We start from the raw sequence: 14,204 nt of genomic DNA, 5'->3' as shown, positions 1-14,204 counted from the left end.
TGGAGAAGAGTAGAGTAGAATTAGGTAGATTAGAGTAGAGTAGACTATAAAAGTGTTTAGTGTAGAGTAGAGTAGAGTAGAGTAGAGTAGAGTAGAGTAGAGTAGAGTAGAGTAGAGTAGAGTAGAGTAGAGTAGAGTAGAGTAGAGTAGAGTAGAGTAGAGTAGAGTAGAGTAGAGTAGAGTAGAGTAGAGTAGAGTAGAGGAGAGGAGAGGAGAGGAGAGTAGGGGAGAGGAGAGGAGAGTAAAGTAGTGTTGAGTAAAGTAGAGTAGAGTCGAGTAAAGCAGTGTAGTGTAGTGCATTGTAGGGTACATTGGAGAAGAGCAGAGTAGAATTAAGTAGATTAGAGTAGAGTAGACTATAATAGTGTAGAGTAGAGTAGGGTTGATTAGAATAGAGTAGAGTAGAGTAGAGTTAAGTAGAGTAGAGAAAAGTAGAGTAGAGCAGAATAGAGTAGAGTAGAGTTGAGTAGAGTTGAGTAGAGTAGAGTGGAGTAGAGTAGAGTAGTGTAGTGTTAAGTAAAGTAGAGTAGAGTAGAGTAGAGTAGAGTAGAGTAGAGTAGAGTAGAGTAGATTTCAAGATCTCAAAACAAATTTGATAAAGTTTTCTTATGGATGAACTGCCTCCATAATATGGCTAACTTAACTTTTGTTTTATTCCATTAAATTATAAAAGACATGGATTTTCAGCTTTGTCGTATGAAAGTTATCAGTTTCTAGCATTTGAAATAAAATTATATGGAAATATTGCCAGAAAAACAGAAATTTTGCCCGAAAGGCGTTTTTAAATTTAGTTCGGCATTTTAGACAACAGTTATAATGAAATCGTTTTCTCGAAAACTGAAGAAAATTTCAATATTAAAATTACTCCAATGTAAAGAAAATAGATTCCTGCTCATGTGTACATAGCTTTTGTACACAGATTCGATGTAATATTTGATTAAATCAATATTCTTCTCCCTTTTTCCCCCTCCTAAAACACCAAAACAGATACCTTATTCAAAATCTAACAAATATTCTACAGAATGTTTTATTAATACCATGTGAGACAGAAGAGAGAACCCATATTTCGTTGTAGGACATTTGTCGATTTTGTTTTGATGCTCAACGAATAACGAACAGCTTCATATTTTCGTTCCCTACTTAGGCTCTCAACTGTGGCACTTTAGTAGCAAACACATACGCGTAGGAACAGCAAAATTTGTCTCAACAAAATCGACGTTGACAATTGCAAGTCTTATTGATGGGAGACAGAGGGTAGTCGTTATGCGGAAATTGTACAAGCCTCCATGGTTCGGGTGTTTGAAGGCACCTCGAGGCATTTCGGCCGTACTTGAGCTTACCAGAAGCATAAATCCACATTGAATTAGTCCGTACGGGCGCATGGCAGATTCTCCAATTTGTCGCATGCTTCTGTGCCTCTAATGTGCTATATGTGCGCAAACCCGTGGCAAAACCCAAATGGCAGCCGGAGTGGCATTGCGCCAATTTTGCGCCCAGAGAGCGAGACATCATCAGCAAGGAACTACCTACATATTTAGCTATCCATGTGGGGGGCGCCTCAACTGTCATGTTAACAGTTTGGAGGTACTTTCCCTTACCTTGGGTTTGGTAGAGTGAGATTTGCTAACCTCGAAACGGGTGCTTTCGGGCTTTCGGTTGCTTAGTCCTACAATGGAAGCGGAACTGTCAGTATCTTGGCAGGCGTCGTTGGCCTTTCGGGCACGGAAGTGATCCGCTCTTATTTTCGGGGTTTAACAACAACAACTGGTGGTCAAATGATAAAATGGTGCTTAACAAGTGCATCATCAAAACAAGTGAGGAGGGTACCAATAGCATAAAGTCCAACAAAAGTCGCGTAACATTCTCCGATATGGAAACGATCGAGCTCGACTCGTTGGAAATCGATTTCAATGATATTGACGAAACTAAAAGCCTAGAAGAAGATGTCAGTGATTCGGAGTTCGATAACAATAAAAATTGTGCGAGTACAAAAATTGTCATAAATTCGTTCCAGGTTAAAACCGATGGCAGCAGTAGTGAAAGTAGTAACACCAAACGTGTAGATCTTGGTGATTCCGGGCTACAACAAATCCCGGAAATATTCTTGCAGTCTTCGGGAAATGTCGAGGAGCTGCTGGCGGGGAAGAATAAATTGCAGGAGCTAGCCCTGAGGGCTTTGGGGGAGTTTACGCATCTTAAAGTGTTACGGTTGAATGGAAACGCGCTGAGGAATTTTCCGGACAGTTTGTACAACCTGAAGAATCTTAGGATTCTCGATCTGGAGGACAATGAAATTCGTCGGATTCCGGATAAGATTGCACAGCTCACTGGGTAAGTTTGTTCTTCTTCTTCTTAAAACTATAAAATCATTAATTTATTGAACTCGGACATTTGAAAGGATTTCAACACACCACAAAGTGCCAAAGTTATCGAAATCTATCTAATTATGCTGCTGATTCTTTAGCTATAATTATTGACATAGAACACTCGCGTAAAACGATTTCTTAATTTTGCAATGGAATCACTAAAAATATATGTGGATCATTTTGAGTTGGTATTTTTAAAAAAGAAGACTTCATATTTTGAAACAATTTTATCCGACTTCTTGCAAAAGGCTTAAATATGAAACTCTGATGTGTAAATTGTATAGTGTTAACGTCTGTATTCAAATTTTTGAAACAGATTATTTGATCTTAAAAAGGAGAGCTGTTTAAGCAAAAACCAACTGCATATTTCAAATTTGCTCCCCAGTTATAATTTTGTATCATAGGAATTTTGTTCAAAATAACATTCACAATTAAAATTTCGTAGTTTGTATGATAAAACATTAGGGTCAAAGTTGAAATGTAAATATATATTTTGGTGAAAACCCAACTGATAGGCATTGACAAAAAAAAATATTTTGGTTATAATCGTTGGTTGAAAGTTTTTTTTTAAGTTTTATTAGTGACACTTTACCATCCTTATGGCATTTGTGTCGAGGTCAAAAGTTTATGATTTTTTTATTTGATTATGGTTAAGGTTGCCAGATTGCCCGGTTTATCCGGGTTTGCCCGAATATTTAATACCAAACTTGGATATTCAATACCAAACAGTCCGACTCGGTCCGGTTGAACGGATTCCATTGAAAAATGCCCGGATTTATATTCACTTTATATGGCAGATCAAACAAAACAAAAGAACAAATTGTGTTGTAAATTTTTTTTATTTATGCCTCCAAACCGAAATGTTTTGAGCAAGCTTTCTATAAATAAGCATGACAGGTTTTTTGGAAGCTAAAAATACGGTTTTATATCCTTCGTCGAGGGATTTTCTGTTTTAATTTTTTTTTCTTGATTTTGTTGAGTAATTTCTGGGTTTTAACAAAATTTGCCCGGTTATTGCCCGGATTTTTTATCGTAAATTTTGAAATCAAATGCCCGAATTCGTGTCCGAATTCGGCCCGGATACGTGTTGAAAAAAATCTGGCAAGCTTAATTATGGTATTTCATTTTGGTTTTTGAAAATGATCATTAAAAAAAAAAACATAATAATACCTTTGAAATTCTGATGCAAGTTTCGTACATAATCTTATATATGTTGTACTTACATCAGTTTATTTTGCTGAGCAAGATGATCATTCAGCATAATAAATTTCTCAAGAAGGTAAAATATATATCCCACTAGTTTCCAACCTCGACTAGTAAACGATTAGAAATCAACTATTTGACTACACAAATTTATTACATTTTATTTTCGCTTCTAAAGCCAACAGAATCAGCAAAATAGCCAAAATAACCAGTGAGGTTTTCATGAAAATGGTGAGTTCAAATGTTCTCTGATAATCAATCGAAGCATAAAAGAACTTACATTTCTTTACTGGAAGATCTTCGGAAATGAGAAATAGGAGTCTTTTTTCAGACATTCATTAGATTATCTCAAATACTTTGTAACGGATTTAAACGAAAATTACTCTTAATAATGATTTTAAACGGATCCATATTTGCTGAATTTTACATTTGAAATTCGAAGTTAATGTGCCATCCCATCACAATTTAATTGTTGATATGACTGAAATCTTTAACCAACAGTAGCGGTGCGAAAGCTTACACCGTAATCTGAACGACCGAGAAATTTTGAAGGCGGCGTAACAATGATTGCATACATTGCGGCGTTTACCTTCACCAGCGATTAGTCGGTGCTTGTTGACTGGGCCGTTTGTATGTTTACGGTGTAAAAATAATGCTCGTTTATTTAAAAAATTAATCACGTGGTACGTAACCGAAGTATCTCAGTTATAATCTTGCTTATGTCTATTTTGATGCAATTTACGTGGAAATCAATTCATAATTACCAATTTTATAACAATTTTATCAATTGGAACTACAAATGATGGTGACAGCATTCTTACCTTGGAAATGTGTACATAACTTATAAATTCTGTGAAACTTGAGAAAAACATTCAACAATGTGGCTGTGAACCGGATTATAAATCATTCAGTGATATAGAAAACCATGGTTTAGATTCCCTTTAGTAACGCTTGAATTTAGAACTTTCGAGTCTTAATCATTGATCATTATTGTTTATCTCAAAACACTAAAGCTCTGTGACCCAGGTTTTGATTTTATTTTTATATAGGATGAGTGAGCCTATTTTGGACCTAGGACCTACTTTAGTCCTAAAATGCCGAAAAAAGAAAATTATTCATTTCGCTGGCACAGGATTAAGACACTAGACTGAGTCGATTTGGGGTCATTTTTGAGTTTCTCAAACCCTGAGGTCTAAGCTTTTTAAATTTTGCTTCAAAACTCATCCACGTTTTTTTTGCAGAATTTTTTAATAACGTTTACATGAGTAAATTGAACTTTGTATGGGTTTGTATGAAAAAGTTGAATATTTTGTACTGGAAAGTCAACATATTTTTTTGTTTCTTTATGAAACCGAGTATGCTTATGGGTTTTGTGCCAATTAAAAAAAATATCTAAAAGAAATTTTCCGCTGAAAAACTTTGTCGAAGACCGTAACTTCGTATTCTATTAGACAAACAGTTATTAGCTGATAACAGGCGTATGTCTTTTGGCATTTGCAAAATGTGTATACTAAGCACTTATTCATATTTTTATTTGTATTTTGACACGAATGCCAAAACGTTGGTAAAGTGTCACAAATAAACAAAAAAAAATATTTTTGTTTGATATAATTATATCGAGGTATCATATAATGATTACAAAATGACAGTTACATTTATAATTTCTAAAATCTCAAGAAAATTTTCTGTAAATGTTTTTATTCGCATAGTAAATTTAAAAAAAAATGAGTAATAAATGGATAAATTTAAACATTTTTCGATGCCGTTTAAAAACTGAACCAAGTATGACGAATTGGGTAAATGGCAGGGCCGTCTTAAACCACCGGGGGGCCCCTATGAATATTTTTTTCCATATGCTGTCCCAAAGAACACATAATATTTTAAACATACAAAGAAACTGTTAAAAGTTTGTTATATTGCCTTCAAACAACCATTATGTTTGATATCTCCAAACAATAATTGTTAATCCTTCACGTGCAATTATTGCGTAAGAATAAATTAACTTATCGAAAACGAAATGCTTGTTAGAGCTGTCTAATAAAAAATTCAATTCACAATTTATTTTATAACTCTATCACCGTCCAAAAATCTCTTGATTAGTATAAGTTCAAGATAAATATTAAAACTCTTTTTATTGAATAACCACTTGGTATGAGCTTCATCGAAAGCAAAAAAAGTATTTCTCAATTGGACAGTAACATTTAGACTTCAGATAAAGAATCTAAAATTTGAAAAAAATCCAACAGAATCAAATCCAAGTTCCATGGAGATATAGACAGTTCCTCAGTGAAATTAAAAACCCACCATCGGAATTTGTTCAGACCCACAATTCAAAGTTTCAAATCAAACTCATAATATCAAATTTCAAATAAAATTTAAATACAAAGTTGAGGATAAAAGTTACAATCAGCGTAAAGCAGGAATTGCTAAATTTATAATTCAAATCAAAATGTTCCAAATGTTGTTAACGATAAACTTCCTGTCTTTCATTTTTTTCATTCCACCAGCACTTTGTTGAAAATACCTAAATAGAATGCCTGGCTTTCATTCACTTAATTGTTCGGCTCATTCGGGCACTAACGAGACCGTCCTCCCAAACGTATCACACCGTCAAGCAGCACATGAAAAAAATTTGATCGCAGCCAGCAAATCAAATCACATAATTCTGAATCCACCAATTGCACTTTTAAAACAAATGTATCTGCTGGTTATCAGGTTCCTACAATTTATCCTGACGGCCCTACATCAAGCAACTAAATCACCATTCTCATAATAAATCTTTTGGAAGATTTTAAACGTTTAAATTACGAAAAAAATAGACCCATTCCAGCGTGACGTCACAACGTTTGCAAAACATTTTTTTAGTATATTGTATGTAAGTTTTACAGGTCATATCGTACATTGTTAAAATTTGTACATTATAAGGTCAAAATTTAACTCTCTACAATTTGAAACCAAAAGTATTTATATAGAATAAATAGTTAACAAAATATAAGCAAAAGGAAACGTGACGTCACAACGCGCCTCTTTTTCCACTTTTCAGTTTTTTTTACAACGCCGGATTTTTCTGCTCTTCTATTTGATCAAATTTTATGAAAATTTCAGGAAAGTATCGATTCATTACAACCAACAAATTGCTGTTTTTGATTTTTTCAAATTTTGATTTCAATTTATTTTAGAGCGATTCAGTTTTGTGACGTCACAACGCACCATTTTTTTTAAAGCAGGGTTTGCAAAGCGTTGTGACGTCACGAAATTTTATGGTTAGCTACATGAAATAAATCAAAGTATAATCTTAAAATGAATGCCTAATTTTCTTAAAATGCTTCAAAACTTAATAAATAATGTGATTTGGTGATGAAATTGATCCATTTATTCCCAAAAATTAAAAGGAATTAAATCTCAAAGGCCCATATATGCAGTTCAGGTTTGCAACACTGCTCACATCAATTTTATTTGAAGGTTTTTTGTGCGATCATGTGAATATTATTTAGGACAAAACTAAAACTAGGAAATATTTATTCGTTAAAACGATGAAATGTGTTTCTGAATCTTTTTAATCTTTAATTGCAAAGGAGAAGAAATATACATGATAGTTTCAAAGCCTTCGATCTTTTCAATCGACAATAGAGTGCCTAAATCAGCCATCTAATGAAAATTTTATAAGTTGCAAGCTTAAATAGATCCTAGGCCTAACACAAAGTCCAGTGCCAAATTTGAGGATTGGCCCAAGGAAATAAAGGGCACAATGAGCCTAAAATTTGTATGGAATTATGAGAAATCGGGTTTGGAAGGACATGAAAATCAAGTTATGCACCAATTTCTGAAGTCCCTATCGGCTGATTTGTTTTAGTTATAGTCATTCGCAAAACTTTCATTATGACAAATAGTTTATCTCAAGATCCCATTTCGACAATGGTTTAGTTAAAAAGGTTTTTGAGTTTCAAAAATAAGCTTCTGATGGGTCAAATACAAAAAAAAAAAAATACCTGAATGATCGTTAATCGACGCTAATTTTGAACGTTATAGCTGTTTTATGATAACTCTAATCGAAACGCGATCCTCAGATGAAATATTGTCATAATCAAAGATTTAAAATACTCAAATTAAAAGAAAAATTGGTTGATAAAGACCTAAATTATTGACGAAAAACGGTTTTTTTTATCATGCCGAACAAAATCTACATAATTCCATACAAACTACAGGTGCGTTGCGCAACCCTTTTCCTTAGAATAATCTGACCCAAATTTTGCATGAGACCTTGTGCTAGTACATATTAGAATTTATTTAATTTTGTAATTCAGTTCAAAGTCTCTTTTGTGATATTTTATGTGAACACGGGGTTCGATTTGGATTTTCTAGTGACATTCTTTGAAGTGGAAATTTCAATAAGGGCAGTTTTTTATTAAAATAATTTAATTAATTTTTTTAAAAAAATTTCTTTTAAAATCTTATGAATTTTTTAATAAAAAAATTTAATCTATTAAGTTTACCATGTTTAAAGATTTTTTGAATCTCATTACATATATTTCATGGAACTTATGTCGTTTGAACATAATGCCAGAAAGAAATAGAAGCTACTAGCGGTGTTTTTCATTCTTACATAGATATATGAAGAACTTGGTCTTTTGCAGGATTTTCATTCAAATCACAGATAACTACCTGCTTTATGATTCACAAATATTCTTTTACAAAATCGATGAGGATTTCATTTGTTTGATAGTTTGTTTATTCTTCAATCAAGCGTTTTTAAGCGCTGTTTTATATGTTTTATTAAAAAAGTTTTAAAACAACTGAGTTAATGCAAAAAAAAATTAGTTTCTTCAAAAACTTGATAATAGAATTCGTTTATTGAAGCACATTGTTGTGTTGAACTTGTATTGAAGAAATACAATCATAGTGTTGAAGTAATAAGTCTTAAACTTTTTCGAAAAAAAAGTAAATAAATTTTCGTGACGTCACAACGCATTCTTTACCCGGGTGCAACTCACAACCTGCTTAACCGATTTTCAATCTAAAAATTGTATTAAATTCCACTCAAAATGTTTGAAGAGACCTCCAATTTTCGACAATATGTGAAATTTCAGTAAATCATAAATTTAAAAACAGTAGAATTTTCGTGACGTCACAACGCTCAAAAATAGATAGCTTTATCAACGATTCTAGAGCGTAAACTTGCAGTGACTGTTATTTATCTTATAAAATGCTTAAAAGATGGCTTTTTTTTGACTAATTTTTTTTGACATAGCTAGATTTTTGACAAAGTTATGTTATAAATAAACAATATTTGCAAAAATCAAACTAAAATTTTTAAATTTCAACGTTAACATACTCAGTTCTAAAAAAAGGTAGCTGAAAATCTTTTAATGGAAAATGACACTCAAGAAATAACCTTTCTAACGCTATGTAATTTATTTTTGGATAATGAAAAATAAAAATCGGTTCTCCAGTTGAGGGGTGCTTGGAATGGGTCAATAAAAAAAATAAAAAAAGAAAAAAAAATGTCAACACATAAAAGAAAGTTACGTACCAACTATTTATTGTAAGGTATCCATTCCAGATTCCCCGGATTTATTCGGACATGCCCGGGGTTTCAAAGTAAGGTGCACAAATAAAGCAAACTAAGGTCTAAATAAGGCGAAATTTATCTGTGCTTGTTTTATTCAAATTGTTTTTCGGGAGTTTGAAAAGAGATTTAAACGCTGCTGACGTGTTTCGATAAAAAATAATAAAATTTTAGGTGGTTTTAGTCACTTTCTTATGGGTTTTTTTTCGAAATATCACAGAATTTTCCTTAGATTTGTCAGAGGGCAATTACCTTGCCCTTAATACGGACTTGCCTTATGGTATCACCTACAAACTTTATAATGGTTTTGTTATTCTATACCAACACTGTTGGTGTAGAAATATTTTCCGGCCAATTTTTTCAATTAAATATTTTTATAATTCAGTTACCTGTCTCGGGTAAAATGCAATTCAAAGTGATACCTAAATCTAGTTTCCTTATGCTGGAATATGATTGTTTTGTTATTATGCGTTTGTTAACTTTAGAATTAGATCTATCCAAAAAATTAGGATTTTCATGAATTCAACTAGTAGAATTTTTTAAAGATATTTTTACCCCTTTTAGCGTGAAACAAAAAAAGCAATTGGCGTATTCATGCGTTAACCCTCATGCGCATTAGATTTCGTTTCCCAAATCAGCACTAGGAGTGTCAATTTGACACTAAAAGCTCAAATCGTTATAACTTTTGGCGTGTTCAACCGATCTAAACAAAATTTATGTCAAAATTTATGTCAATTACAAAACTTTGTAATGTCAGTAGAATATATTTAGAACATTATATATATATCTTAAGCTACTAGTTTTCTCATTATTCAGCATGAAAGAAAAAATATCCGAAAAAACATGCCTCAGGAAAACTTCTTTAGTTCATATATTACACGTCCAAAAAACATTTGCCTTATGCATATGAAAGCTGAAGTTAATGTCTACATTATGGAGCCAAGATATATTTTTTGAAATTTTTTTTTAATGAAAGGGTCACAAAAAGTTCAAAAACCTGGTCTGAAAAACCTACTTTTCATTCAATTGCTAGTAAAAACTATTTGAGCGATGGTAGAGTTTTTGAAAAAAAAAAAAATGACAACCAAATTTATTCTCATTCTAACATTTTGTTGTCTTTAGATTTTTGATGCAACAAAATTTGAATTTACTGGAATTTTTCAAAGTTGACTACTTTGCGCGATTTTTTTACAAATTGAAATTTCATCTGTTTTTGTGGTCCACCGTCAGGTTGTACCCGGGTTTTCAGTGCTTCTACTTTGTTTGGACCAATAAAAAGTATATTCATTGGAAAGCAAATTTAATTTACATTCTAGTGAGGTGCAACAATTCATGCTGTGAGATTTCACAAAAATATGAAAACTATAAACGTAAAATCATTCCTGAATTTCTAGAACCACAAGCAGCACGTCCAGCAGAACGTGTTTGTTTGCTCTCCGAGTAGGTGACGGTGGACCACAAAAACAGATGAAATTTGAATTTGTAAAAAAATCGCGCAAAGAAGTCAACTTTGAAAAATTCCAGTAAATTCAAATTTGTTTGCATCAAAAATCTAAAGACAAAAAAATGTTAAAATGAGAATAAATTTTGTTGTCATATTTTTTCATAAACTCTACCATCACTCAAACAGTTTTAACTAGCAATCGAATAAAAAGTAGGTTTTTCAGACCACTTTTTTGAACTTTTTGTGACCCTTTCATTAAAAAAAAATTTTAAAAATATTTCTTGGCTCCATGATGTAGATATTAACTTCACCTTTCATATGCATAAGGCAAATATTTTTTGGACGTGTAATATACGAACTACAGCAGTTTTCTTGAGGCATGTTTTTCGGATATTTTTTCTTCCAGGCTGAATAACGAGAAAACTAGTAGCTTTAGCTATATATAATGTTCTAAACATATTTTACTGACATTACGAGGTTTCTATTGATATTTGATTTATAGGAAATTAATTATAAATCAAATGACTTAGATAGATTTCACTTTTGGAGTGTCAAATTGACACTCTAAGTCGGAAAAGGTAGTTTTTTGTCCAGGCTTCCAGGGTTCGTCCATAAGAATTAAAGATGCAATATTAAAGAACTTTTGAATTAATTTAGGGTCCCCTAAATTTTTTTTTGTTTTTTGAAGCTTCTGAAAAAAGTTACAAGCCTTCAAATTTGCAATAGTGTCAACATGACACACAAATTTATCAAAAAACACAAATTTTCTACAGTTTTAATTTTTTATTAAAAACAAAATTTATTGCAGGCTACCACTTCTCCTTGAAAGGGTGAAAATCGCAAGTTTTTAGAAAGTTAAAAATTACAGAAGAAACCAATATTTTTTTTGACTATACGTCAATTTGATGTACCATCAACCTTAAAACTACTGATGCATAAGCTGAATGATTATCTGAGGACATGAGTTTTTATGAATCCATTGAAACTGAAAATGTTTGATTATACCCCAGTTGACAGTACTAAATAAAAAAAGTATTTTTTGAACGTATAGTTGAACGTGATACTGGAGGCTACTTTCCTGAATGCAGGACGTTCATTCATTCTATTCATCTTTATTAATAGAAGTGCTAGAAGTGCTTTCTTTCAAACCTTAAGGACTTAAAACAGCTTTGACAATATTTCCAATTCTCATTCGATTATGGAATGTCCTAGAAGTAATGTTTTCATCAAAACTAAAAAAAGTGCCTTTATTGTCTGCCAGATCGGCCAGATCGTATTCCTTCAGCCGTGTCGTCCGATGGATTCGGCGTGTGCTTTATGCCTTCGAGTCAGCTAATAACGACTACGTAGAAGGCCCCCGCGCGCGAACCGTCGGAATCTTTCACGGTGCTGGACGACCAGTCAGTTTTCCTTCATTCGCGGCACGGAACGGTCGATGTTCACGGAAAAACCCCGAAGAATCTGTGATGCGTACCAATAGGACCAACTAACTTAGTGGCTGTATCAAGTACTTTTTCGCGTGTTTTTGTTTCTACTACTCTATGAGGGAGGTCTTGAGGCAAATGTCGCGTGCCTTCTTTATTGGAAAAATTAGTGATGTGTAACGCGGTTTTTTTTCTCTTCTGTGTCTTCAGTGTAACGATCGGATTTTAAGTGACGTAATTTTTATTGGTATAACAATTGATCAGCAGATCTTTTTCTTATAGTGTTAAATTGACTGAAGAAGATAGTGTTTTTGAAAAGATTTCAATGAAGAGGTACTTGAAACGCGATAACAAACGCGCTTCGTGAAAATAACAGAATCTATCAAGAGAGGTTAGTTTGGTTGAGAAAATCAAAACATCCTTCTGGCAAGTGGGTACCATATGAGTGGGTCTGGTGGAATCATGAAACAAAGATTTCGGCTGCGCCTCAAAGGTGTGAGGCGTGACAGCGCACCGTGAAGATCTCGGCAACGATACCGATCAACGTTCCGCAAGGCCCTTCAGCACTAATGGAAAGTTAATATATCTACTACCAGAAGACTTCAGCGGTGATGTTCTTGAAACCGAAGCTAGAAATCGTAATTTGGCTCTTTGTCATCTAGCCATTCAGTGCCGTGGTGAGGAAGTGATTACAATTACGCAAAATCGTTACACTCTAGATTTTGGGCGATAGTCGCGTGGTGGAGTAAAAGTTCGCCACAGCGAGTTCCATTTTCAGTCCAGTGATTATTGCGGCTAAATATCAACAGGCTTGGTTGGTCTTGGCTGTGGCTATTATAAAAGTATATCGTTGGGGCCTCGCATTTTGAAAGTGAATTTAGCAAAAAAAAAACACCGACCTGGCAGCCGTTTGACGGTGTAAGGCTCATTTGTGGTGGTTCCGAAGGTTCACTGAGTAGAAGACGTTTATTTTGCACGTGGTGCCTGGTACTTGATTGTACGTACATACGTACGCAGGCTATTGATGCACCTGGCGTGTTTGTTTTACAACTAGCAAAAGGAGTAGTGTGAAGCGGAAATAAATATAAAAACAAAGTTGCATGCCAACCAACCGATTGAGACCGTATCAGCGTCAGCAATGACCCAAGGTTTGTGAAATCTGACCGAATTTCAAATTTATAACTGGTCGAAAAGTTTTTCAGGTGTTCGCTAGACACAAAATATACCGGAGGAATGAATTCATGAGAATTAGTTTTAGATTTTTAGACTAGAAATATCAAGTCAAGTGAAATTTCATTTCATTATAACTATTTTGAACTATCGAAAATCGTATACCAAAACTGTTACCCGACTAACCAGATATGTCAAACTAAGGCTTGTTAGAACAACGGAACGGAATCGCCCAATAACTCCGAAGATTGCACAGATTTTTTGTTAAAAAATATAATTTTTTGTCTTTATTTTGTAATATCGGTGAATTTGTGTTGATAAACTTATAACCCCCCTCCCCCCATGAGGGTCAAACAATGTCAAGCAAAATGTTCTTCTCTAAACCCAAATTTTTAAATTCTTCATCAAACTTTGATGAACGACTATAATGAATCAAGAGTGACAATCTCGACACCGAACTTAGGCCAAAACCTCGAAATCTTACCCCAGGTCCACAATTCTACTACAGTTTTTTTTTTAATTTTCTCACTTTTTGGTAGATATTTAAAGACTGGGCATGAAAAAACGCTATTAAAAGTTTTCACAAAGAAGTTGATGCATGACTGTTGGGTACAGCCCTTAGTCCCGCATATCGAATTTCATTCAATAGTAAGAATTTGAATAACAAGATTAGACTCACTGAGGTTGTCAGATTGCCCGGATTTTGCGGATTTTTTTGTGTACACTTTATTTGCAAAATGAACAAAAAAATCAAATTACGTGATCACAACCAAGGTGTGTATATATAGGAGGTGTTACCGTATATAAAATTCCCGATTCAAACCAAAAAACCACAGAAAAGCTGAGTAAATAATCTTATGTTTGTAAATAAACTCATTGAGAGCCCCGCTCAATCCTTGCCTACTTACTGTGAAAGTCGGAGAACCTCGTGTTTCAAAAAAATCCTGATCACAACTGTGTTATTTGCGTCCAAAACAATTTTTTGAACGCATTTCATCCAAATAAACTGCCTACTTCGATGAAAAACAAAA

The 14,204-nt window shown here is 33.5% G+C and overlaps 1 protein-coding gene across 1 annotated transcript in view; it reads left to right on the top strand.

Annotated features, from left to right (window-relative positions):
• LOC129748282 (protein phosphatase PHLPP-like protein) overlaps positions 1-14,204 on the top strand; it is a 55,289-nt gene that overhangs the window by 23,115 nt on the left and 17,970 nt on the right. Inside the window, 1 exon segment of the mRNA XM_055742823.1 lies at positions 2,015-2,331. Within this exon segment, the coding sequence (XP_055598798.1) occupies positions 2,015-2,331 (317 nt within the window).

Source organism: Uranotaenia lowii, chromosome 2 (genome assembly GCF_029784155.1).
Source record: "Uranotaenia lowii strain MFRU-FL chromosome 2, ASM2978415v1, whole genome shotgun sequence".
NCBI lineage: Eukaryota > Metazoa > Arthropoda > Insecta > Diptera > Culicidae > Uranotaenia > Uranotaenia lowii.
The sequence above is the reverse complement of the archived record's forward strand: the minus strand, read 5'-3'. Positions and strand labels throughout refer to the sequence as shown.